This window comes from Eleutherodactylus coqui, chromosome 10 (assembly GCF_035609145.1).
Source record: "Eleutherodactylus coqui strain aEleCoq1 chromosome 10, aEleCoq1.hap1, whole genome shotgun sequence".
NCBI classification, from domain to species: domain Eukaryota; kingdom Metazoa; phylum Chordata; class Amphibia; order Anura; family Eleutherodactylidae; genus Eleutherodactylus; species Eleutherodactylus coqui.
In genome coordinates, this window is record NC_089846.1 from 9,325,108 (window position 1) to 9,347,835 (window position 22,728).

The window sequence follows — 22,728 nt, forward strand, 5'->3', positions numbered from 1 at the left end:
GACTTACGGGTGCTGGTGAGGAGTTCAGAGCTTGGCTGAACCTTTCCGAATGGAGCAGCTGGAGTCCCAAAACCTGGCTGAACAGATACGGTGCGCGCTACCGGTGCATGACGCACGCCTCGGACGGCGGATGGGTCTGGCGGTGGCGTCTCCTGCCTAACTAGTCCTTGCTGCGCTTCCGACAATCTTCCTTGATTATCCGCTGCTTCCGACAGGGAAGATGAAGAACTGACGTCGTCCAGGTCTTCTATGTAACTTGGATTCAGGAAGGAGGAGCGCGAGAGGTTGGCTGAATACAGAGGAAATCCGATTACTTGGTGGGAACAATAGTAACCCCTTGACCCTAAAAGGGTGTAAAATCCCCTGGGTGCACGAAGTTTGTGTGGGGAAGGATCAGGGGCCAATCCTGCTCCAAACACGGTGGGTGCCTGCTGTCTCCGAAAGCTGGCACCCTCCTGCAACACTTACGATCAGCGTTAACACGGATTGTGGCGCAAAAGGCAAGTTGAAAAAAAGAATTGTAAAAAAAAAAAAAGATACTAAACGTTCAATCCCCCTCTTCCCAAATTTATAATGAAAGAATCAAAAATAAATAAAAAGCACATTATCTCACATGGTGAGCATCATCAGAAAAAAAATACATCTAAAAAAGACAGAATTGCACTTTTTTGGTCACTTTATCACCAAGAAAAGCAGAAACTGAGCTCCCGCCCCCTCTCTGCGTCTTGCCACTATTTGCAATAGGAGGGGGCGAGACGGGACGGATCTAAGTCCCGATGCTTAGCGCCGCCCCCGTCCCGCCCCTCCCATTGCAAATAGTGGCGAGGGGCGGGAGCTCAGTTCCTGCTCGTGGCTCTTCCACCCCCCTCCTGCAGACAAGGACACCGTATATCGGCTTGGCGTGAAAACCGAGCCGATATACAATCGTCTAAATAAGCCCTGAAGAATACAACTTGTCAGCCACAAAAAACAAGCCCTGATACTGCCACGTCTATGGAAATAATAAGAGTTATGATTTTTTGAAAGTGGGGAGGAGATACTTAAAATAGATAAAAAAAAAAAAAAAGGGGGGGGGGGGGGGGGGCCGTATCATTAAGGGGTTTCTGGGTGACTTATTAGCATTGAGGACACGTGGCTTGTTATCCTACAGCTCCTGATCACAATTTTCTTTAGGCAGCATCAATATTAGATAACAGTTTCTGAAGGGGTCCAAAAACGCCATTTACACGCAAAGATGATCGCTCAAAATTAGTCAGAAACTGACAGTTTTGAGCGATCATTTTGTATTAGCTATTAAAGGGCTAATTAGCCCATTAGTAGTTAACTAGCTTCATTTGCATGTATTTAGAGAACAGCAGGTGGTCTGTTCTCTAAATAAATCTGCTTTGTTCTGCCTTGGACTGCTGGCTGCATACAATGTTATCAGCGCTGCCCACGGAGAACACAGTATGCCGTCAGCGATGAACAATGAGCACATGGTAAGTAAAGGATGGGCGTGCATTTGCACACAATGGCTATTGCTCAAAAGCTGTCATTTGGACGGAATTTTTAGCAATAATCGTTGCATGTAAATCAGTCTTAAAAGTGACCTACAAAGTAAAGAGGACCGGCCAAGGAACCACTGCTGAGCAAATCCGTACCTGGAGCAAGTGATCGAACTGGCGGGGTCTTCCGCTTAGTAAGGAAGTTTCTCAGCTGATTCTGCTTTGCAGGCGACAACTTGGCTGTAAAATAGGAAAATAGGAAGAACATTAGTAGAGTTCAGTGTGTCACTGATGGATAGCCACGTGGCCAAGATACCACATGTCCCCCCTCAGGCTGGGGTCATGCGGGGCGCAATTGCTGCGGAATTTCCGTGCAGACTTTCTGAGCAGAAATTCCGCCTGTGACTTTAATCCCGGGATTAGCCAGCAAATTGGATGAGATTTGCAAAAATCTAGTCCACACGTCGCGGCCGATCCATGGCGGCTAAGCCGCGCTGAACTTGACATGCCGCGTGGATTTCAAAGACACGGCATGTCAATTCTTTCCCCGTTTCCGCAGCGGCCTCTCTCCGCTCTATGGGGCTAGATGGCCACAGCGAAACGCAGGCAACTAAGCGGCTCCAAAACCCGCGGCGAAAGGCAGTGGGTTTTGAAGCTGCATTTCTCCAGCGGAAATCTCACGGCATTTCCGTGCGGTCATTCCGTGAGATTTCAGTCCCGTGTCATCCCAGCCTTAGTGGTTATCCCAAAATCTAAAAGGCAACCCATATCCACAGGGTAGAGAATAACTTTACAATTGGTGGGGAGTCTCACTGCTGAGACCACCACCAATCCTGAGAACAGGGGTCCCGTTTTCCCCTTTTCTCACTGTGGGGAAGCTTCTCCCAGCCACAGCGACGTCTCATTGAATGGAGGGATGGCCAGGCACGCACAGCCACTACGCCAATAATTTCAATGGGACTGATGGAAATTGACTGTGTGTGCCTGCTGGAGATGGCAGAAGTACGAGCGCTCGACATCGCTCCATTCAATCTCCTCACTGCAAGAGTACTAAGGCCGCAGTATGGGGAGACATGGGACCCCATTCTCAGAATTAGTGGAGATCTCATCGGTGAGACCCCCAACCGGGCTCATCACCCATCTTAGATTAGCACGGCGAGGTGGCGAGTGGCGCATTTAACAGCGGCAACGACAACATGAAAGACAAGTGACGTTCCGGACGACCAGGCACAGCTATCACAGTACAAAACGAGGAGCGTCTCGATCAGCTCATCACAACCAGGGACTTGTGTAAAGGGGCTGAACATCAGCTGTAATGCTTTGGAAACGATGATCCGCAGGTGAGCTGATCGAGACGGTCTGCAACTCGTTGTGTGACAGCTCTGCATGGCTGTCTGGAATGGGCATCGTTTTTCATGTTGCTGTTGCCAATGTTAAAATGCACCAGCCACTGCCAGCATCCGACACGTGTATTATGGAGTGAACCTCGTGTATATACATGTGGAAGTATTGCGCAGATGTACAATACACTTAATGTCAGCCACAGGCAGGGCGTCATAGGATGAGAACCATGGCAGGTTTTGGAGTCCTCACAAGGATGCAGACTGTCGTGAAATAGCTCGTTGCGAGAGGTCCAATCAGGAGAGCCCTCCCCTATTCCAGGCATTTAAAGACCACAGTCAGCAGTGACGGCAGCATCTAAGTGGTTAAATCCACGGGATCAGAGCTTTCTCTGTTCCTTGCTGCTGTGGCCAGGGGTCAGCAGTGTATGGAGTGGGCTTGGCTCCTCAATTTACTCCATGCAATAGCGTCTGACATCCTCCGTGCATATGCAAGTGGTTAAAGTGTAGCTCCAATAATAATGGCAGCCATGTCTCCTGCCAGAAGAGACAACTGGAGAACGGCAGTCTGATTGCTTAGATAACTGTAAAGGTCCATTTACACAGACCAATCAAAGCAAGAGTGAATGCTCGTTTGTCATGCACAGTTGGCCTATAGGGATGAATGATCCTACCAGCAGTGGATCTGCGCTCATTACGATTACGGTACACCGAGAAATCGCCTTGTCTAAAAAAGGACCTTGCGACACCGGAAGCCTTTTCTACATTCCGTGTTATACAGTTACCCAAGCGTCCGGCTCATCAGCTCTCATGTCGCTAAGTGGTAGTCACCATCATTGAATATACAAGGATAAGACGATGCAAGACATTCTATTGACAGGCAACACTCCTGCCAACAAACAATCCCGACAATACCATCTAACACAATGCCAAGGAGTTGGTTCGCACTTACGTGGCAGCTTCGGCGCCGGTTTGATGGTAGTATCAATCATAGTCTTCGACAAAGTCTCCTGAAGGCTTTCAACCTCTACATCGTTGCTGTAAAGTAGCAGAAACATAATGAGCACAAATACGATTTCCTGGCCTTAGTGAAGATATGGGGGTTGAGTGCTAGAGGTTTTGCTGCAGCTCGTTACTCCTCTCACCTGTGGCAAATGGACTCTTCGTTGGTCACACTCCACTGAGAGGTGCAATTGTAAAGCCGCAGCTGGTACAGGCTTTCCATCAGCTGGTTAAGACGCTGCCATTGTTGGTTGATGATCTCCCGGTTATTGGCAAGAGTATTAAATAGCGTCTCACGGTCTGAAACGGCGTATCCCCTGGAAAGAGAACACAGAGCGCACTTTGTATAAAGTTGCCACAAAAGGTCAGGATCTTCCATCCATTCATGGGCTCCTTAGAAGGGTCCCCACATCATAATCCCAGGGTGTCCCCGCCGCTGGGTCCCACAGCGATCAGCCGTTAGGCCGCCTTCTCACAGGGGGAAAACATTGCGGATTCCAAATCTGTGGAATTGCGCTGCAGAATTCAAGCCTTGAAATACAAGGGAGGTGACCTCAATTGTAAGGGTACGTTCACACGTGTGACATGCATTTACTCCAGGACCACAGCTTGTAATTCTGGTGCAGAAGTGCAGTTAGATGCGCTGCAGTTCCACGCGAGGATTAGCCATGTTCAATGGAGCTAAACTTACCCATTTACACACATGGGATGCGGGACATCTGCAATTAGTATCTGAATTTTGGTGCAGAACCTGCACCTAAAACTTCACAAAATCCTCACCGTGTGAACAAACCCCTGAGGGAAACTAGCAGGAGGTGTGTAATTTCCCTGCAGCGCCACCACAATCCTGCCAGATCTGTCCTGGTGATGATAAACATGCTACATAATACATACTTTTGCCTTTTCTTCGACTCCAGAAAGCGGTCCCACTCCACGTCCAGCACGTCACTCACACCTTGAACTTCAAACTTCACGTACTGATGGAGCCTGCGGATCTCCTGCAGAAGGAGAAAAACTTTGTGCATGAGTAGGAAGGTGCACTACTGTGACCAGTCCCCGGTCACATCCCCGTTACCTGCATCTGCGCCTCGCTCCTCGGGTCCAGCGGCTTCTTATATAAAAGACGACGATATACTGGGTCACTTAAGCGCTCCTTCTGTTCTCTCGCATTCTCAGCGTTGGCCAAGCCTTCCAGGACGGTGGTTTTTAGGGAGCCAATATCTCCATGAAGTGACTAAAGCAAAAAAAAAAAAAAGAAAGTGTCAGTGGGCTACATGACGGATCACTGCAGCCAAGCAATGGCCTAGAGACTAAGCAAATATCACAACGCTAAAGATCAGATGAGACCTGGAAACGTAACTTAGTGACTACTAAGACGTCTGCACCAGGATTAACATGTATCACCTATCCACTGGTGATGGCTGGAAGTACCACCGATGGGACCCACACTGATCAAGGTAACATCGGTCCTGCTTTCCACCTTTAGTCCTCATTACACCACCCAGAATTGAGGAGGAGCCTGAACAGAGCGACGGCTGAGCATGCGAGCTCCATTCACCTATACAGAGGATAGGCGACGGTATTCCCTGCTCATCAACACTGCGAGAGCCCCCCCCCCCAGGATCAGACTTTTATCGCTCATCTTACAGATAGGTGATAAGAGTCCATTTTGGTAAACGCCTTTAAATGGTTAACTATACCAGCACTTTATCAGCGGTGGTTGGACTTCTGGAACCCCCCAATGAAAGCTGCGGCCTGACGGTGAGACGATGATTAGTTATCTCATCTAAGGAAATCCATCATGAGCGTCTGACAAATATTATGTAAATTGGCCTCTTTAAGGGCCTTTTACACGGATGATGATGATGATGATCACGCACGAAGGTTTACAGGAACGTTCGTTTAATTGCTCAGGATGTATAAATAAGCCCAAATAGCCGACAAATGAGCCAACGCTTGTCCGCCAGCTGATTTTATCTTCTACATGGGTATGAAAATGGTTGTCAGCAGCACACCTCCCAATGTGAACAGAGGGCTGTGCTGCCGAGGAACGCCAACTGTATGGGGATGAGCAGCTGTTAACGATCACTCATCCTCATCCTTCCGATTCTCTGCTGCATGATAGCGCCAACCAGCACTCATTCTAAATGATTATCCCATGTAAAAAGGACCCTTATATAAGTGGGGGCAATTGGGATGAAACCTGCAGGGGCATTTACACCCCACTACCCGGATTCTGGACATGTGCAGAGACCGCACGGTCAGAGCTGACGCTCGTTTATGTGCCGCTACCTTCGTAGTGTCCTGGATTTGAAGAAGGAAAGTATGGAGTTTGTCAGACTCCGTCCTCAGCTGCCTCATCTCATCTTCCGTTCCCACAGTAAAGCAAGCCTTAGCCGTCCGCGCCTTCAGGTCATCCAACTCCTTCTGAAAATGAGCGATCTGTGCCAAAATAAAAAGAAAGTTCTAGTTTCGCAAGTATGAGGCGAGTAACAGCTGCCAATCAGCGGTTTTCCGTATGTGTACCTCCTCCTTTATCCCGTTGTGAATAGGATCTTTGCTGTCTACGACTTGTCTGTCAAAGGATCCACTTGGTACCGGCTGCAAGAAATAAAAAACGATGAGAATCCAGATTGCTCCCTTTTATCAGGTTAGGAAGAAAGAGTCCACCTGTCCTACAGACAGTTTATGAATCTCTGTTATCAGCCACGACAGTCACATAGGAGCAGAGATACCTGCGGTGGTCCTGGCTTGGCTACCCCTGGTAAGACCCGGGCTGTCTTCTGGGCTACTGCTGGGGCTGGCAGAGCGCTTTGTGAGGAGTGCACAACTGAAAAAACAAAAAAGTGTATCAGAGCAAAAAACACCATCATTACTACTACTAATCATAGGCTATAACTTGTATGAACAGATGGCACATCACGTAATTTGTATCCCAGCAGGCTAGACATCGGTACAATGCAGCTATAGTTACCATCAGAAAACGGTCTGCTGGGAGTCCCCGGGGACGGCGCAGGTACGGCAATGCTGCTCGGAGCGGCTGGAGTTGTAGTCTTGGCTGGAGGGGTGAAGGAAAAGCCTGCAGCGTTTGGGGCAAAGCTTGGTTTAGGCTGAGCAGGGTCTGCAGCGCCAAATCTGAGCACACAAAGAACAGCCCAGTTATACTTGGAGAGACTGCGCAATTCAGGACATGCAGAAGAAAATCCCACAGCAAATTAAAATCCCTGGTGGTCTAGGATAGTGAAAGGGTTAATGCAGCTTTCCAGGTGATTTAGGATAGTGCAGGGTTTAAGAGATATTCCCACCATAGAAATATATCTCCTATGCCCAGGGTACGGGGTAAACATCTGAATACTGGAGGTCTGACTGATTCCGAAAATGAGGCATCCCAGTAAATGAAGAGGCGATGTGCATACTAGATTACCTCCCCATTCACTTCTATGGGACAGGTGGAGAGCGAGGCACTCCGTAATCTCCCTCTATCCCAGGGAAGTGAATGGTGCAGTGATCACTCACGCGCATGGTTGCTTCATTAACATAGGGTATTTGGGGGTGCCATTCTTGGGAGTGCGGGAGGTCGCAGCAAGCAGACGTTTATACTGTGGATAGCTGATCAAGGTCTTCAGTGGAGTTGGCATTAAAGGGGTTTCCCACTAAACTCCTCAAATCCCCTACAACAGGTCAGTCTCAAAATTTCCCTAGTATTGCACAAGTGAAGTACAATGCATTTGGAGAGTCTTCAGACCCCTCACTTTTTTTTTTCCTTTTTAGGCCAGCTGCACAAAGGGGAATTTGCATTGTGGAATCCAGAGCGGGTGTCAATCTCCGAATTCCGCAGCAAATACCGCCCATAACATGCTATTGAGAAGGGGGGGGGGGGGGGGGGGGAAACGCAGCATGTTCTATTTTTGCATGGATTCCGCACGGACGCAGGAAAAGCAGAGGTTTAGAAAGGAAAAAAAAAAAATAAAAACCATTCTGTGCGTGTCTGACGGCTTGCCGTGCAGACCAGCCGCAGTACACAGATTTCAGAAAAGCAGGTAGGACGCGCCAGCGTGCGGCCGTCCTTACATTTTATTACGTTGTGGCCTTGTGCACTCCGTACCCCGTAATGACAAAGACAACAGAATGGGAGGAATCTTTGTACATTTTTTAAAAACAGAAGACATTGTGCATTGACATAAGTATTCACACCCTGTACTTGAAGCCATTTGGTAGCGATTACAGCTTCCGGTCTTCTTGGGTGTGATGCACCAAGTTTGCACACCTGGATTTAGGGATTTTCTACCATCAGATTGGATGGGGGCCGTTTACAAAGCGCCATTTTTAAATCTCTGCAGAAATCTTCGATTACGTTCATGTCAGGGCTCTGGCTGGGCCGCTTAGGGACAACTCTTTGAAGATCCCGAAGCCCCTCTTGTGTTGTCTTGGCGGGGTCTTAGGGTCATTGTCCTGTTGGAAGGTGACCCGTCTGCCCAGTCTGAGGTCTCTGGCGCTCTGGATCATGTTTTCATTATCTCTGTACTTTCCTCCATTCAGCTTTCCCTCCCCCTGACCGGTCTCCCCTCCCCCAGCATGATGCACCGCTACCAGGCTTCACTGTAGGGATGGTATTGGGCAGGTGATGAGTGGCGCCTGGTTTCCATCCCCCCTGACCGGTCTCCCCTCCCCCACATGATGCTCCACCACCAGGCTTCACTGTAGGGATGGTATTGGGCAGGTGATGAGCGGCGCCTCGTTTCCTCCAGAAGGAATGCTTAGAGGCCCAAACGTTAAACTAGAGAATCTTGTTTCTCGCAGTCTGAGGGTCCTTAAGGTTCTTTTTTGGTAACTCCAAGCAGCTTTTCATGTGTCTTACTGAGGAGGCTTCTTTCTGGCCGCTCTGCCCTAAAGCCCAGATTGGTGAAGGCTGCAGTCCTGGATGACCTTCTGGAAGTTTCTCCCATCTGCACACTGGATCTTTGGAGCTCAGCAAGAGTGACCGTTGGGTTCTTAGTCACCTCTTACCAAGCCTCTTCTCCCCCTTAGTTTAGCGGCTCTATGAAGAGTCCTGGTTGTTCCAGACTTCTTCCATGTAAGTATTATGGAGGCCGCTGGGCTCTTGGGAACTTTCAGGGCAGCAGAAACATTTTTGCAGCTTCCCCAAATCTGCGCCTCCACACAATCCCGTCTGTGAGCTCTACATGCAGTTCTTTACTCATCTCTTGGTTTTGGCTCTGATATGTATTGTGAGCTGTAAGACCTTGTATAGACAGGGGGGGGGGGGTCTTATAAAATGATCAACTGAATTCACTGTAGATGACTCTAATCAAGGGGTAGAATGATCTCAAAGATCAAGAGAAAGGGGAGACCCCCATTTCTCTTGATCTTAGGCCACCAGAGCTAAATTCCAAATGTCATACCAAAGGGTGCGAATACTTGGGTCAATGCAAAATCTTTGTGCATTTCAAGTCAAATTGAACGTGGCAACTCGATCATTCTTGGCACCAACGGTGTACCAAGAGCAAGACCCTTACCCGCCACACATACTACAAACATCTGGCAGTGCCCAACAAACAGCTTTTGAGGTACTTTGCACATACTTGTCTTTTAGGTTCACTCTGACCGAGGATGCCGCTGGTTGGACGTTGGAATTTGCAGCTTGGATAGAACTATTGATGCTTTCTGACTTTGGTACTGCAGCCTCAAAAGCGCCTCCAGCCGGTTCCAAGGTGAAAGGTGGTACTGGAATGCCAACTGGCTTGGGAAAGCTTGTAGTCCCAACTGAAGTACCAAATAAGGCAGAAGAAGAGTTGGCTGGTGCGGACAGAGGAAGGCTAGTGGAAGGGACACTGAAAGGAGAGGACTGAAGTTTGCCTGCAAATGAAGAACTGTCTTGAGGAGTGAAAGAAAAACTTGAAGAAGTAGGCATGCCAAAACCAAAGGAAGCAGCCGGAGTGTTACTGGGGACACCAACGGGAGACAGGCTGAAAGCAGGAACAGACGGAGGTTTACCAGACAGATTAGCCGAGGAAAAGCTGAAAGTCTGCGCAGACGTGGGAGGTTTTGCAGAGCCACTAGCGGTAGGCAGGGTGAAAGATAGGCCAGCGGTGGCGGCTGGAGGTTTAGCAGAGCCACTAGCCGCAGGTAGGGTGAAAGCTGGAGTAGTCGGAGGTTTTGCAGGTACACTAACTGCAGGAAGGGTAAAAGCAGGAGCCTGAGGCTTTGTCGGGAGGCTGAGGGCTGGAGCAATCAATTTTCCAGGGAGCCCAGTAGGGGGCATGTTAATAACACCACTCATAAGTGTGCCAGGTTGAGGGTGGCTAGCAACAGCGGTGGCAGGTCCTGGGGCGGAGAAACTGGGAGCTGCGAACACAACAAGCACACAAATGATTATGTTACCACGTGCCAACAGAAGGAAACTAAAAGGTCCCTTTACACAGGGTGACTGTTGGGCGCATCAGTACCCGGCAGCCGCCCCAGAGTTAAGGGACCTTAATACTCGCATCTCGATGACGCAAAACAATCTAATCCAACGCTTCCATTGTGTTAAAATGTAGAGATCAGAAGTGGAAACCCCTCAGCGGATGCAGGTGTTGGACAAAGTCCTAAGTCATAGCCTGCGGCTGCATCAGGGTGTGTTGGCACGTCGCTGGTTTGGTGCGGATTTTCTGCAGATGTCACCCCTGGTGCAGATTTGCACCACATGGTGCTAATTTTGATGCAGACTTTTCTTTCTGTTGAGGAAAATTCACAGCAAATCCTTCATATGTGAAAGAAGCCTTAGACCACTTCACCTATAAACCAGCGATCACAGGGTCTAACGTGCTAGGATATAGAATACCGCACTGACTATGGGCAGAGAGCGATCACTAGTAACAACCGCTCATGGAGAACTAATACATGTGCTACAACACAATCCCTGTGGGTGCAGCCTGCGAGACCCTCGGGGGCCACATTTACATACAGGGCCCTCTCTATTGTGTGTGATTAGTGGCGAGAGAGAACACACCGCTACCCGCAGCCTTGATCTGGCGCTCTCCTTCCATGGGGAGTTGCTCCGGTTTCACGATGAGAGATTTCGCGTAATTGTTGATTATGTGAAAGGGACAGAGGACGCCGTCCGTGGAGAGCAGCAGGAGCACCGGAGTGGGGGGCAAAATCTTATCCTCACCTGCACAAGCAAAACAGACAGAAGTCAATGGGGGCAAGAGGAAAGAAAGCAGCCGGCGTCACCTGGCACTGCAGGTAAGGAGAATAGTGCCCCTCCGCTCAGGACCCGCTCCGCCCAGCAGGTAACCTTCACCCCTCTGCTGAAATACTCTGTGCTGCTGGATACCCTCCTCCTCCCACTATGTAACTCAACTGTGACCTCCCGCAATCTCAGAACAGTCCTCTCCTGAAACACTCTGTGATGCTCGGCTATTTAACTAGACTAGATCGGCGCCCCCCCAAGTGACTGGGCCAACATGTTGATGGTGCCCCCTTCCCCAATGTCACCCCGGCATTTTTAAGAATGCAAGCAGCGTAGCCTCGAACTGAACTCCTCCTACTAAGACGTCATCATACCCCCCACGGCTACCCGCATGTGACAGATGGCACGTACTGATAAACACATTTAGCTGGCTGGTATACGAGATCACAACTCCCATGGGCAGCGTGTCCTCGCTGTTATCAGTCACGGGCAGCTCTGCTCGACTGGAGTCTTCTAGTAACCACAACTCCCAGAGGCTCTGTGAGAGAGAAAGGTACATTGAGTCATCACCGCAAGTACAGTGCCGCCCCTCTAGGGGGAGCACTCTCCACCTGCTGTGCCAACCAATTAGAAATATTTGCAATTTTTTAAGTGAAAACCTAACATTTTTCATTGACATGAGTATTCACACCCTTTGGTATGACATTTGAAATTTAGGCCGGGCTCACATGGCCGTAAGCGTAAAACGCTGCCGAAGCCCCGCATAACTTTTACTGCGCATGACTGCGCACGCACATAACCAGGTGTATTTTTGGGTCTTTGCGTATGGGCATACATGCACCCATAGAGAGCAATGGGCTCTATCACGCATAACTATGTGACAAACAGAACTATTTTGGGCTCTCGTATTACAATTCCAACACGCGGTGAATGGAACTGCGTAAGGCAATGTAATTGTTTGCCTGCAAGTTACTGCTTATTACCCAGGCGTACCGAGCCCACGTAATATGTGGTAAATATACGCTCATGTGAGCCCGGTCTCTTCTCCCCCCCCCCCCCCCCAATCCCATTTCTCTTGCTCTTCTCTGAGATGTTTCTACATTTGATTGGAGTCACCTGCTGTCTATATAAGGTCAATGCATATCAGAGCCAAAGCCAAGCCACGAGTCGGTAAGAACTGCCTGTAGAGCTCACAGACAGGATTGTGTGGAGGCGCAGATCTGGAAAGCTGCAAAAACATCTCTAGTGCACTGAAAGTTTTCAAGAGCCCAGCGGCCTCCATGATTCTTACATGGAAGAACAACCAGCACTCTTCCTAGAGCCGTCGACATCACACTAAGTTATCAGGGAAGAGAAGGATCTTTTTAAGAGAGGTGACCAAGAACCCAATGGTCACTCTGGCTGAGCCCCAAAGATACTGTGTGCAGAAGGTTAACCATCCCTGCAGCCTCCACCAATCTGGGCTTTATAGCAGAGCGGGCAAAGAGAAACCTCCTCAGTAAGACACATGGAAGCCGCCTGGAGTTACCAAAAATCCCCTAAAGGTTCTCAGACTGCGAGAAACAAGATTCTCTGGTCTGATGACACCAAGATGGAAGGAACTGTTTGGTCTCAATTCTAAGCATTCTGTCTGGAGGAAACCAGTCGCCGCTCATCACCGGCCCAATACCATCCCTAAAGAGAAGCCTGGTGGTGGAGCATCATGCTGGGGGAGGGGAGACCAGTCAGGGGGGATGGAAAGCTGAATGGAGCAAAGTACAGAGATCATGACAACCGGATCCAGAGCTCAAGGGACCTCAGGCTGGGCAGAAGGGTCACCTTCCAACAAGACAAAGACCCCAGCCAAAACAATGCAGGAGGGGCTTGGACAACTCTGTGAATGTCTCCGCGTGGCCCAGCCAGATGTGAGCGGGTCTGAAGACTTTCCAAATACATTGCATGCGTTTCTGTACTAACAGACTACAAACTTATGTAATCCAACTCTGCAGACGCGGCAGCTTCACTCTTTTACAGCAAGTAAGCAGGAAGAGGGGAGCAGCCCGTGACCGCATGAGCAGAGTGAACAGAGTGGTTTGTAGTCTGTAACTATGGAAACACCTGAATCTGTAGAGAAGCTGCAGACACAAAACGAGAGCAGATTTGTTTTTGTTTTAAATCAGGACTATTAGCAAAGTTGCTTAGACTTGTATGGAGGATAGTGTGGAGCATTACGGTAATCGGCTGCCAAATACCCCTCAAACCCATGTTGTGAGTACTTTATGGAGGTGTGTAATTTGCACATCTGTACCTGATCAGGCGGCCTGGCGATGACACTGACTTCTATGGAAGCTGCTGACGCCCCAAGAAGAACATCCCTGAGAGAAGAGAAGAGCGTTATCTGTGAGGACTCCTTGTGCCGGAGTGATGCTCAGCTGAGCAGCATGGGTTCTGGGGTATAACATGGGCAGCATACCAGTCCTCGATGTAATTCATGAAGAAGTTGTGTTGCCGCTCGTTGCAGCTGCTGTAGCAGGTCTCGGTGAAGTTCAGGAAGCGTTCTCCTCGCTTGTCTTGCTTCTTCTGTGATATAAAAGAATAAGGTTATATCTAGATCAGGACTCCAGGAGGCGCTATAGCCCAGTCCAGGACCCCCATCACACAGACTCACCGGAAGCAGGACCATCACCAGTTGGGGGGACGTCTCCAGAGATCCATCAGCCGCTGCGTACACCACAGAGAAGACGTATGTGCTGACCCACAGGATGTCCAGCACTGTAAGCACACGAATGAGCAACAGTGAAGGCAAAATGTATCAGTCCGGGCGCTGGATACAACTGTAACAGACCCTCAGCTGAGAGATGTATTACATACCTTTCACGGGGTCAGATTCGTAGAATGAGGGGCAGGGGATCACCTTCCGCTCCTCCAGGGTCTGCAACATGCAAGCACAGTGTTACTCATCCACCCAGTAGCAGGCAGCGACAGAAGTGCCACATATGGAAAACCACCAGCAGAATAGTGAGTGCATCTCTGGAGAAGGGTGTGTGCTGGTGAGTTCTGCTGAGATCCAGAGGGTGTGGTCGTCTAAGGCACAGCTCCAGAGTTTTGGCCCAGCAAGGCGTGCTGTTTCTGGGGCTTCCAGCAACAATGGAGCCCCTGGCCTCCTCCCTCCGGCTTCGGTCGGGGGGAGGGAGGGTTGAATCCCAGGAGGGAAAGCGAGCTAGTCGGGGTAGCAGCAATGTCACCCCGACTCCCCGGTTGGATACAGAGTCCAGGAGGACAAGATCCCAAGCTAAAGAAAAGCAGGTCAGTGCTAAAAAACAGCCTATCAGTTGGGGCGAACGCCAAAAGGGAGAGTCTGTGGAGGAGCTGGCATCCCGCATCGCCACACATATGCGGGATTATGAAGAGGCTGGGAAAGAGCTGGTGAAACAGCGCAGAGAGCTACAAGCAGCCCGCTGTGACATGGAGCGAGCCTCCCGTGGTAAAAAGGTCGCAATAAGCCAGAAAATTAAAATCTGTGAGGAGGCTATTGAAATGTATGAGGAGGAAAGGGAGAGGATCCTGGAGACCAGCGGTCCCTTCAGGGAAAAGTTGCTTAATGACAGGCGGTTCTCCCAGATGGCAGCCAGGAGCCCTGGCAGCAGAAAAACTGTGTGTAAATACCAACCCAGCAGCACAGAAGAATCTGAAGCTTTGGAGGGGCGGGCGGCATGCTCTGCTGAGCAGCAGTCCTCGCTGCAACCAGGAACGGGCACCAGCATCCCTGCGGAGCAGATCGGCCTGCCCTCATCATCAGATGACTCGGATGGCAGTGAGTACGGGAGCAGCAGCAGCGGACAGGGGGCGCTGTTGTTGCAGCAGATCATGCTGCAGGAGTCCCCTGCAAGGATGCAGGCTATGCACTTTGGGGATGAACTACCACCGGAAACAGCAGCGGGAGGTAAAAAGACAAAGGCAAAGAAAAAGAAGAATCAAGCTTACATCCAGGAGAGGTTCGTTTACGTAACCAAGCACCCTGGCCTGATTGCAAAGTCAGGACAGGGGGCTAGCCCTGGGCTCCTAGACCCGGCCTCTGTTGTGAGTCCGGTGCAGGGGACCAGGGAAGAGAGGGTTAATGCGACCCAAAACTCCAAGCCCGCTTGTGCCAGTAGTGGGACTGGAGGAGTTAAGGAGGCAGAAAAGGTTAAAATAAAGGGTCGTGGCCAGACCGGAGGCACTGACGCTGTTAGTCGCAACCCAGTGGGAGGGGGAGGCGATTTGGCGCCAGGTGGCATAAGTAAAGATGGCGGCTTGGCTGTCCCCCCTGTGTCCCTGAAGTGCCTGTCGGGGGCTGAGGGGCCGCAGTGGGTGGTGGTCGGGTCGGCCAATCCTCCCACCCATCCCGTATGTCCCGCTGCAGATCCCGGAGTCGCTGGTGTGGGCGGAGCTTTAACAACAAAAAATCCATCTAAATTGCGCAGGGCGAATACGGTTTTGCAGCCTCTGTTGGCTGCTGAGGTTGGGGACCTGCCCTCTGGGGAAAAATTAACTAAACAGAAGACAGGTCCTGGTCAGGAGAAGGGTGTGAATGTGAGTAGCCCTGTTACCCCCGCTACTGCTGCTGTTGTTTCTGTACCTCCAAATGTCCCCAAACCCCCAGGTTCATTGCCTGCTGATCAAGCAGGTATAGTTTCAGTAGATGGTCGGGGGGTGGGACAGGATCCAGTTGGCCCTCCAGCGGCGACAACATCTGGCAGAAGTTATGCCAGTGTCGCCGCTGGGGGGAGGGGAGAGGCGTCCTCCTTGTCTTCGGGCTCCGGGGACGGTGTCTTACAGCGGCGTCTCCTGGAGGCTTTGAGGAGAGGGGAGAGCTCAATGACTGTAGGAGGTAGAGTTGTGGACTTGTCTCTTTGGGTAGAGAGACATGGACTTGGAGCCTTCCGAGAGCAAAGGGGGGAGACCGTATGGTCCCTGCCGACAACCGGGCAGGACATTGGCCGTAGGAACGTGGCTCGTCTTCAGTGGAGAGGCAGTGATGCATGCCCATCGAGGGGCAAAGTGGTTGAGCTTCTGCTGAGGATGGGTTTTAGGGCGCAGGACATCTATGCCCTTATCCACCCCTACGGCTCGTCTGAGTTCGACATCAGCTTTGCTCGCCCAGAGGGCCTTGAGCTCTTCTGGGGGAACTATGAGCTGATGAAGGACGAGCCCGGCTGGCGTGGTTTTGCTGCGCAAGTGGTAACCCGCCAAACTGGAGTGAAGAGAGTGACCGTTCTGACCCGTAATGAGTCCCTCTCTTGTTATGACATCATGACTTGGCTCAGTCGCTACGGTGAGGTAGTGGATATGCCGCAAAAAAACAGAGATGAGCACGGCATCTGGTCCGGAGCCTGGACATTCATGGTAAAACTAAAGCGTTCAGGGAACTCGGTGGCCCACATACCATCCGCGGCTTTCCTCGGTAGGGATCGCATTCTGGCCTTCTACCAGGGGCAACCGAAGCTCTGTCACAAGTGCGGCGACCCCACACATTTGAGTGCCGCCTGTAATGTCATCAAGTGCGCTCTGTGTGGCGAGGTAGGTCATCTTGCGGCATCTTGTGCGGAGATTAGGTGTCACCTGTGTGGTGACCTCGGTCACCCATTCAGCCGCTGTCCACGCTCTTTCGCCAATGCGGTCATGGCCCCAACGGAGGAGAGCCATGAGGTTGCCTCTGCAGGGGAAGGGACCAGCAGAGGCGGAGGAGTCCAGGAGCCTGTGAAGAACAAACATGTTGGGGCTGCTGCACTAAGGCGCCAAGAGAAGCGCAGAAAGAACAGAGAACTGGTGGAGACCCAGGTGGCAGGTGGGTCAATGCTGGCACCTGTTCTGGATGCGACTCGTGTGGCTGAGGCTCCAGGGGAGGGCGAGTTGGATGAGGAGGTCAGAAGGATCCAGAGGGAGGAGGCTGCCACTTCTTCAGATTCCTCCCGCTATGAAAGTGTGGATGAGGATGGCAAGGAGTGGCGACAGAAAAAGCGAAAGCAGGGCACCGGGGAAAAAAAGAAAAAAATGCGGGAAAGAAGAACTTCCCCTATACTGGCCCAGGTGCAGGAAGGTAAACCAAACTCGCCTCTTGTTGAGCTCTCCAACAGGTTCCAAGCTCTCTCCTCTTCAGAGGAGGAGGTGGAGGGTGAGGATCCTGGAGCAAGTGTGCGGCCTACAGGGGGCGCCGAGTCTTCCTCTTGTGAGCGTACAGTAACCTCCAAGGGGAGGGCTGGCCCGGGGCCCGGTGACAAGGACGACGAGGTTGAGGAGCCCCTTGCCATGGACCTTTCGGTATCAAAAAAACGTGGCAAGGGGTCTTCCTCAGACCCTGAAGTGAAAAGGGGTGGGAAGAAGAAAGCCATTTAACTCAATCATCAAAGATGGCGGCACCCGTTCCGTTGACTCTGGCATCAATTAACGTTGCCAGCATTAAGTCAGATATGGCGAGATTTGCGGCCTTTGATTTTCTCGGCCGTGTTGAAGCCGACATTTTGTTTTTGCAAGAGACCAGGCTGCCAAATTTAGCAGCTATACATAAAGCAAAGAGGGAGTGGAGGTCCGGACCATCCTACTGGTCTCTTGCGGCCGAGCCATATAGCGGAGTGGCGGTTCTTTTTACCGCAGCGGTTGAATGCCGACGGGTTATTGAGTTAGAAATAGGGAGGTGCCTGATCCTGGATGTTCTCATGAAGGGACAAGAGCTTCGGCTAATCAACATCTACGGTCCCCAAACCAAGCGGGACCGCAAGGATCTCTTTATGAGGATCAAGCCGTACCTTTTTACCAGTCGGCAGGTGATCTTTGGGGGTGACTTTAACGCAGTCACAAGGACCCATGACAGGGGAGGCTCCCTAGGCAAGCTGACTTATGACAGCGTCGCACTTAATAGCATAGCTAGCGAAGCTCGCCTGGTGGATGTCCACATCCGGCACACCCCAGGCCACGCGGGTTTCACCTATTATAGAGGCGAGTGCAGGTCTAGAATAGATAGGTTTTATTTGAAGGAGGAAGCCATCTCTTCACCAGTTTCTGCTGTTGAGGTTGAATTCTCCGACCACTGTCTGATTTTGTTTTCCCTGAATGTTGCAGAGACCCCCCGGATGGGTAGAGGCTTATGGAGGCTGAATTCATCACTCCTGGAGGAAGCAGAGATAAGACAGTCCTTTGAGGATTTTCTGCAGAGCCAGGTACCATTACTGGATCTTTGTAGCAGTAAGTCAGAGTGGTGGGAGATGCTCAAGATCAGGGCGGCAAGGTTCTTCCGCCAGCTCTCTAGCCTCAGGAGCCTGAGTAAGTACCGTCTTTATCAGGGCCTGAGGAGGAAACTCGAACATCTCGTCTCGACTGGAGGTAGCCGCGAGGAGATCTCCAGAGTGAAGTCTTTGCTCAAAGGGTGTCAGTATAATAGGCACGCATCTTTGGTTTTTGAGAGGGACTTCGGGAAGTACCACTCGCCCGACCCTTACAGAAACTGCAAGATGTCAGTGAATCGTAAAGTTGTCACTGGACTGATCGACGGTACGGGATCTCTGAACAGGTCCAGATCAGGGATTCTGGAAGTCATCAGATCCTTCTACTCGCACCTTTTGAGAAAGAGGGATCTAGATCGAGATGTGATGTCGGCTTTCCTGGCTGAAGCTGTTCCTGAGCCAGGGGATGACCTCTCCCTTAATGTTTTGACAGAGGAGATCAACATAGAGGAAGTTAAACTGGCGATTGATGGGCTTGCGCTCAAAAAATCGCCAGGACCGGATGGCTTAACATCCGAGTATTATAAAACCTTTAAGGACCTCTTGAGTCCCCTCTTGACTGAGGTTTTCAATGAGTGTCTTTCCTCGGACACTCTCCCAAAGTCAATGAGGAGGTCGGCTTTGATCCTTCTGTCAAAGGGTAAAGACTCGAGCCGTATTGAGAACTGGCGTCCCATAGCGCTTCTCAATACGGACAGGAAGGTTCTGGCAAAAGTGCTGTTTAATCGGCTGGTCAAGTTTGCACCCCGGCTCCTCTCGGGCGCCCAGCATTGCTCTGTTCCAGGCCGTAGCACCTCTAGTGCTGTTCTAGGTGTCAGGGAGGCAGTGGAGCAGGGTAGGGCTGGTCACTGGGAGGGGTACCTGCTGTCCTTGGATCAGGCCAAAGCGTTTGATCGGGTTAATCACGAGTACCTCTGGTCTGTTCTTCTGAGATATGGCCTGCCAGTGGGGTTTGTCAATTGGCTCAGGACATTGTACGCGGGGGCTGAGACTTTCCCGCTAGTGAACGGTTGGGTCGGTCACCCATTTGAGGTTGGGTCTGGCGTCCGTCAGGGTTGTCCTCTGAGCCCCTTGCTGTACGTGTTTGCCATTGATCCCTTCCTTAGGAGGATTGATGGTGGGCCTATGGCAGGGGTCGGGATGGATCGGACGGTGCCGGAAGCCACCCTCAGGGTGGCAGCGTACGCTGATGACGTCACCGTCTTTGTGTCCTCGAGGGGGGAGGCAGAGTACGTGATGTCAGAGGTGGATCGCTACTCGGAAGCATCCGGGTCCGGCATCAACTGGGATAAGTGCGAAAGTCTCTGGTTAGGAAGGGGAGATCCTACATTTGGTCTCCCGGACACCCTTCCAGTGCCCCAGGACTCGGCTAAAGTTCTCGGCATCAAATTTGGCCGGGGAGATTACCCCATGCAAAATTGGGTGGTCAGGCTCGATGGTGCCACTCAGAAGGTGGCCCAGTGGAAGGGTTGGTCTTTGACCCTTCGAGAAAGGGTTAACCTGATCAAAACATACCTGCTCCCTTTATTCATCTACCTGGGCAGCGTATGCATTTTGCCAGAGCCTCTCTGGACCCGGGTCTACAACCTGTTCTTCCTAATGTTGTGGGGGAACAGGTTGAACCTAATTAGGAGAGATGTCACGTACCGCACGAGGAGACTAGGGGGGTTATCTATGGTCAACCCCGTGGTGTTTCTCGTAAACACCTTTGTTAAGATCAATATAGGCAACCTCTGGCAAGAGAGGGCTCCTCCGTGGGTATTCTCCTGTTGGGGATGGCTTCGGCCTTTCTTCCAGGAATGGGAGACTGGAGGGCGAGTGAAGGATCTTCGCACGCCGCACGGGCATCTTCCGGCTTACGCTACCGTGGTTCTGAAGATGATACGTCGGTGGGGTCTGGGGATGTGGGAGATCAGAACTCTGTCGAGGAAACTCCTCGATAAGAGGGTTCTGTTGACCCATTTCCAGAAGCCCCTGGCGCTCAAGGACTGCCCAAGTCGGGACCTGGAGGGAGGGTTACGTTTATTGAATTCTGACAGGATCCCCTTGAAGTTTTGGGACTTGACTTGGCGCTGTTTCCACGGGAGACTGTATGTAAGGGGCAACTTGAAGAGCAGGCCGCTGGTGGATAGGGGCTGTCCCCGCCAGGAGTGCAGCGATGTGCTGGAAAGCATGGAGCATTTCCTGCTTCAGTGTCCCTTTAATACAGAGGTATACAATCGGGTGGGAGCCTCCATTGGTTGGCCCAGGTTGGCACGCCTCTCGTATGCGGAATGGGTCTATGGGGCATTCAGGGACCTTGGTGGCAGGGACCGGTGCACTTTATTCTTAGTCAGCCTAGTGGTCAGGTTTCACATTTGGAATGCACGGTGTTTAGTCTCGACGGAAGAGAAAATCCTCCCCGTGGATGAGGTGAATAGAAACATCCTGGGTGACCTGGTGAAGGTGCGCTCTTTGGATTATGAGAGGTTGGGCACGACTAAGGCCTCTCTCCTATGGAGAGGGTTTGTATTTCGTTAGGGACAGTCTTCTTATTGTTAGGGTCTTTGTAGGGACAGAATAGGGAGAGGTAGGGACAGTTTCTCTGGAGTAAGTTTTAGGGAAGGAGTAGGGACATTGTAGGGACAGATTAACTATAGGGATAGTTTTTCTCTTTTTGGTCGGTGCCCGGCTTATCATATCCAGTCCTTGTGGAGGGCTGTGTGTGACACTAGTAGAGTTTTTGTTTTCGGTCAAAGATGAAGTACGTACGGCTGCAGGTAACTGAACCTTAGGCTTTCGGGTATTAATATGTAGTGTTGGTTTGTAGGTATGTAATATAAGATATGTTATGTTTTGTTTTGTATATAGGGTTAGGGGTTCTAGATAGGTTGGGTGGGGGTTTATTGGGGGGAGGGGGGCCGATTTATGCCTCAGCCGTAGCTTGACACGTCCCGGACAATGAACACTGGGCACGGACTGTTGGTGCGGGCGTGGCCCTCAGGCTGCGGCGGGCAAGGCGTGTAATGCGGTGCAGCTTGGCCCGTCCTGGACAGAAACATTGGGCACAGACTTGGGATGCAGGCGTGGCCCCCAGGCTGCACTGTATGGGTGGAGTGCTGGGTGTGTGGTGGCGGGGAATTAGCTAAGGAATAGTTGGGATAATTGAATTCATTTTAGTTTTGTGTGCATTTATATATTTAAAAAAAAAAAAAAAAGCAGTTATATTGATAAGATTTATTATGTGTTTTTTCCCCCTCATTTATGTGCTGTTTATTTTGGTTTGTTCTTAGCTTATTATAATTTGGACCGAAGCAGGTCTGGATTAGGTCAGACTGGATCACTTGAGTTAGATTGGTAAATATAGCTTTATTTTGTCTCCTCCCCCAAACCCTTAGTTTAGTATCCCGTTTTTTCATGTTTCTTCAGTTGCAGATTCTATAGGTTGTGATGGTTTGGATGGTGTGTAGTGTGTGTGCGGTATTTTTAGCCTGACCAGAAGGACCGTTTCGTTATAATTTAAGGACAAGTTTCGTTGACCGAGAGCCGGACTTTTGTATTTAGTATTAACAATTTGTATTTGGTTATTGTCTCTGTGAGCCGTGAGGCCGGTCTGTTTTGTTGCTGTTATGTTTTTTAATTTTATAATAAAAAAGATCTACAGGATATAACTCAGGATCAGTACAGGATAAGTAATGTATGTACACAGTGACTCCACCAGCAGAATAGTGAGTGCAGCTCTGCAGTATAATACAGGATGTAACTCCGGATCAGTACAGGATAATTAATGTATGTACACAGTGACTCCACCAGCAGAATAGTGAGTACAGCTCTGGGGTATAATACAGGATGTAACTCCGGATCAGTACAGGATAATTAATGTATGTACACAGTGACTCCACCAGCAGAATAGTGAGTGCAGCTCTGGAGTATAATACAGGATGTAACTCAGGATCAGTACAGGATAAGTAATGTATGGACACAGTGACTCCACCAGCAGAATAGTGAGTGCAGCTCTGGGGTATAATACAGGATGTAACTCAGGATCAGTACAGGATAAGTAATGTATGTATACAGTGACTCCACCAGCAGAATAGTGAGTGCAGCTCTGCAGTATAATACAGGATGTAACTCCGGATCAGTACAGGATAAGTAATGTATGTACACAGTGACTCCACCAGCAGAATAGTGAGTGCAGCTCTGGGGTATAATACAGGATGTAACTCAGGATTAGTACAGGATAAGTAATGTATGTACACAGTGACTCCACCAGCAGAATAGTGAGTGCAGCTCTGAAGTATAATACAGGATGTAACTCAGGATCAGTACAGGATACGTAATGTATGTACACAGTGACTGCCAGCAGAACAGTGAGTGCAGCTCTGGAGGATAATACAGGATGTTGTTTAGGACTTACTGGGATATACTGCACCACCGTACCGTTCTGTTTCCCTACAGCCAGTTGCTTCCCCTTGGGGCTCCAGCACACTGTAGAGAGAGAACACAGAAGT

General features: G+C 50.4%; 1 protein-coding gene across 2 annotated transcripts in view; it reads right to left on the reverse strand.

The window, feature by feature from the left end:
* Positions 1 to 22,728, reverse strand: part of NUP214 (nucleoporin 214) — a 40,132-nt gene that overhangs the window by 13,639 nt on the left and 3,765 nt on the right. For both annotated transcript variants that reach the window (XM_066580206.1, XM_066580205.1), the window contains exons 5-22: positions 22,635 to 22,705; positions 13,851 to 13,911; positions 13,648 to 13,751; positions 13,453 to 13,559; positions 13,288 to 13,354; positions 11,412 to 11,538; positions 10,818 to 10,979; positions 9,409 to 10,171; positions 6,801 to 6,961; positions 6,562 to 6,656; positions 6,353 to 6,427; positions 6,119 to 6,268; positions 4,902 to 5,060; positions 4,721 to 4,824; positions 3,970 to 4,143; positions 3,777 to 3,862; positions 1,641 to 1,724; positions 8 to 289 (exon numbers count right to left, since the gene is read on the reverse strand). In XM_066580206.1, the coding sequence (XP_066436303.1) occupies positions 8 to 289; positions 1,641 to 1,724; positions 3,777 to 3,862; positions 3,970 to 4,143; positions 4,721 to 4,824; positions 4,902 to 5,060; positions 6,119 to 6,268; positions 6,353 to 6,427; positions 6,562 to 6,656; positions 6,801 to 6,961; positions 9,409 to 10,171; positions 10,818 to 10,979; positions 11,412 to 11,538; positions 13,288 to 13,354; positions 13,453 to 13,559; positions 13,648 to 13,751; positions 13,851 to 13,911; positions 22,635 to 22,705 (2,832 nt within the window). The remainder of the gene's footprint in view (positions 1 to 7; positions 290 to 1,640; positions 1,725 to 3,776; positions 3,863 to 3,969; positions 4,144 to 4,720; positions 4,825 to 4,901; positions 5,061 to 6,118; positions 6,269 to 6,352; positions 6,428 to 6,561; positions 6,657 to 6,800; positions 6,962 to 9,408; positions 10,172 to 10,817; positions 10,980 to 11,411; positions 11,539 to 13,287; positions 13,355 to 13,452; positions 13,560 to 13,647; positions 13,752 to 13,850; positions 13,912 to 22,634; positions 22,706 to 22,728) is intronic.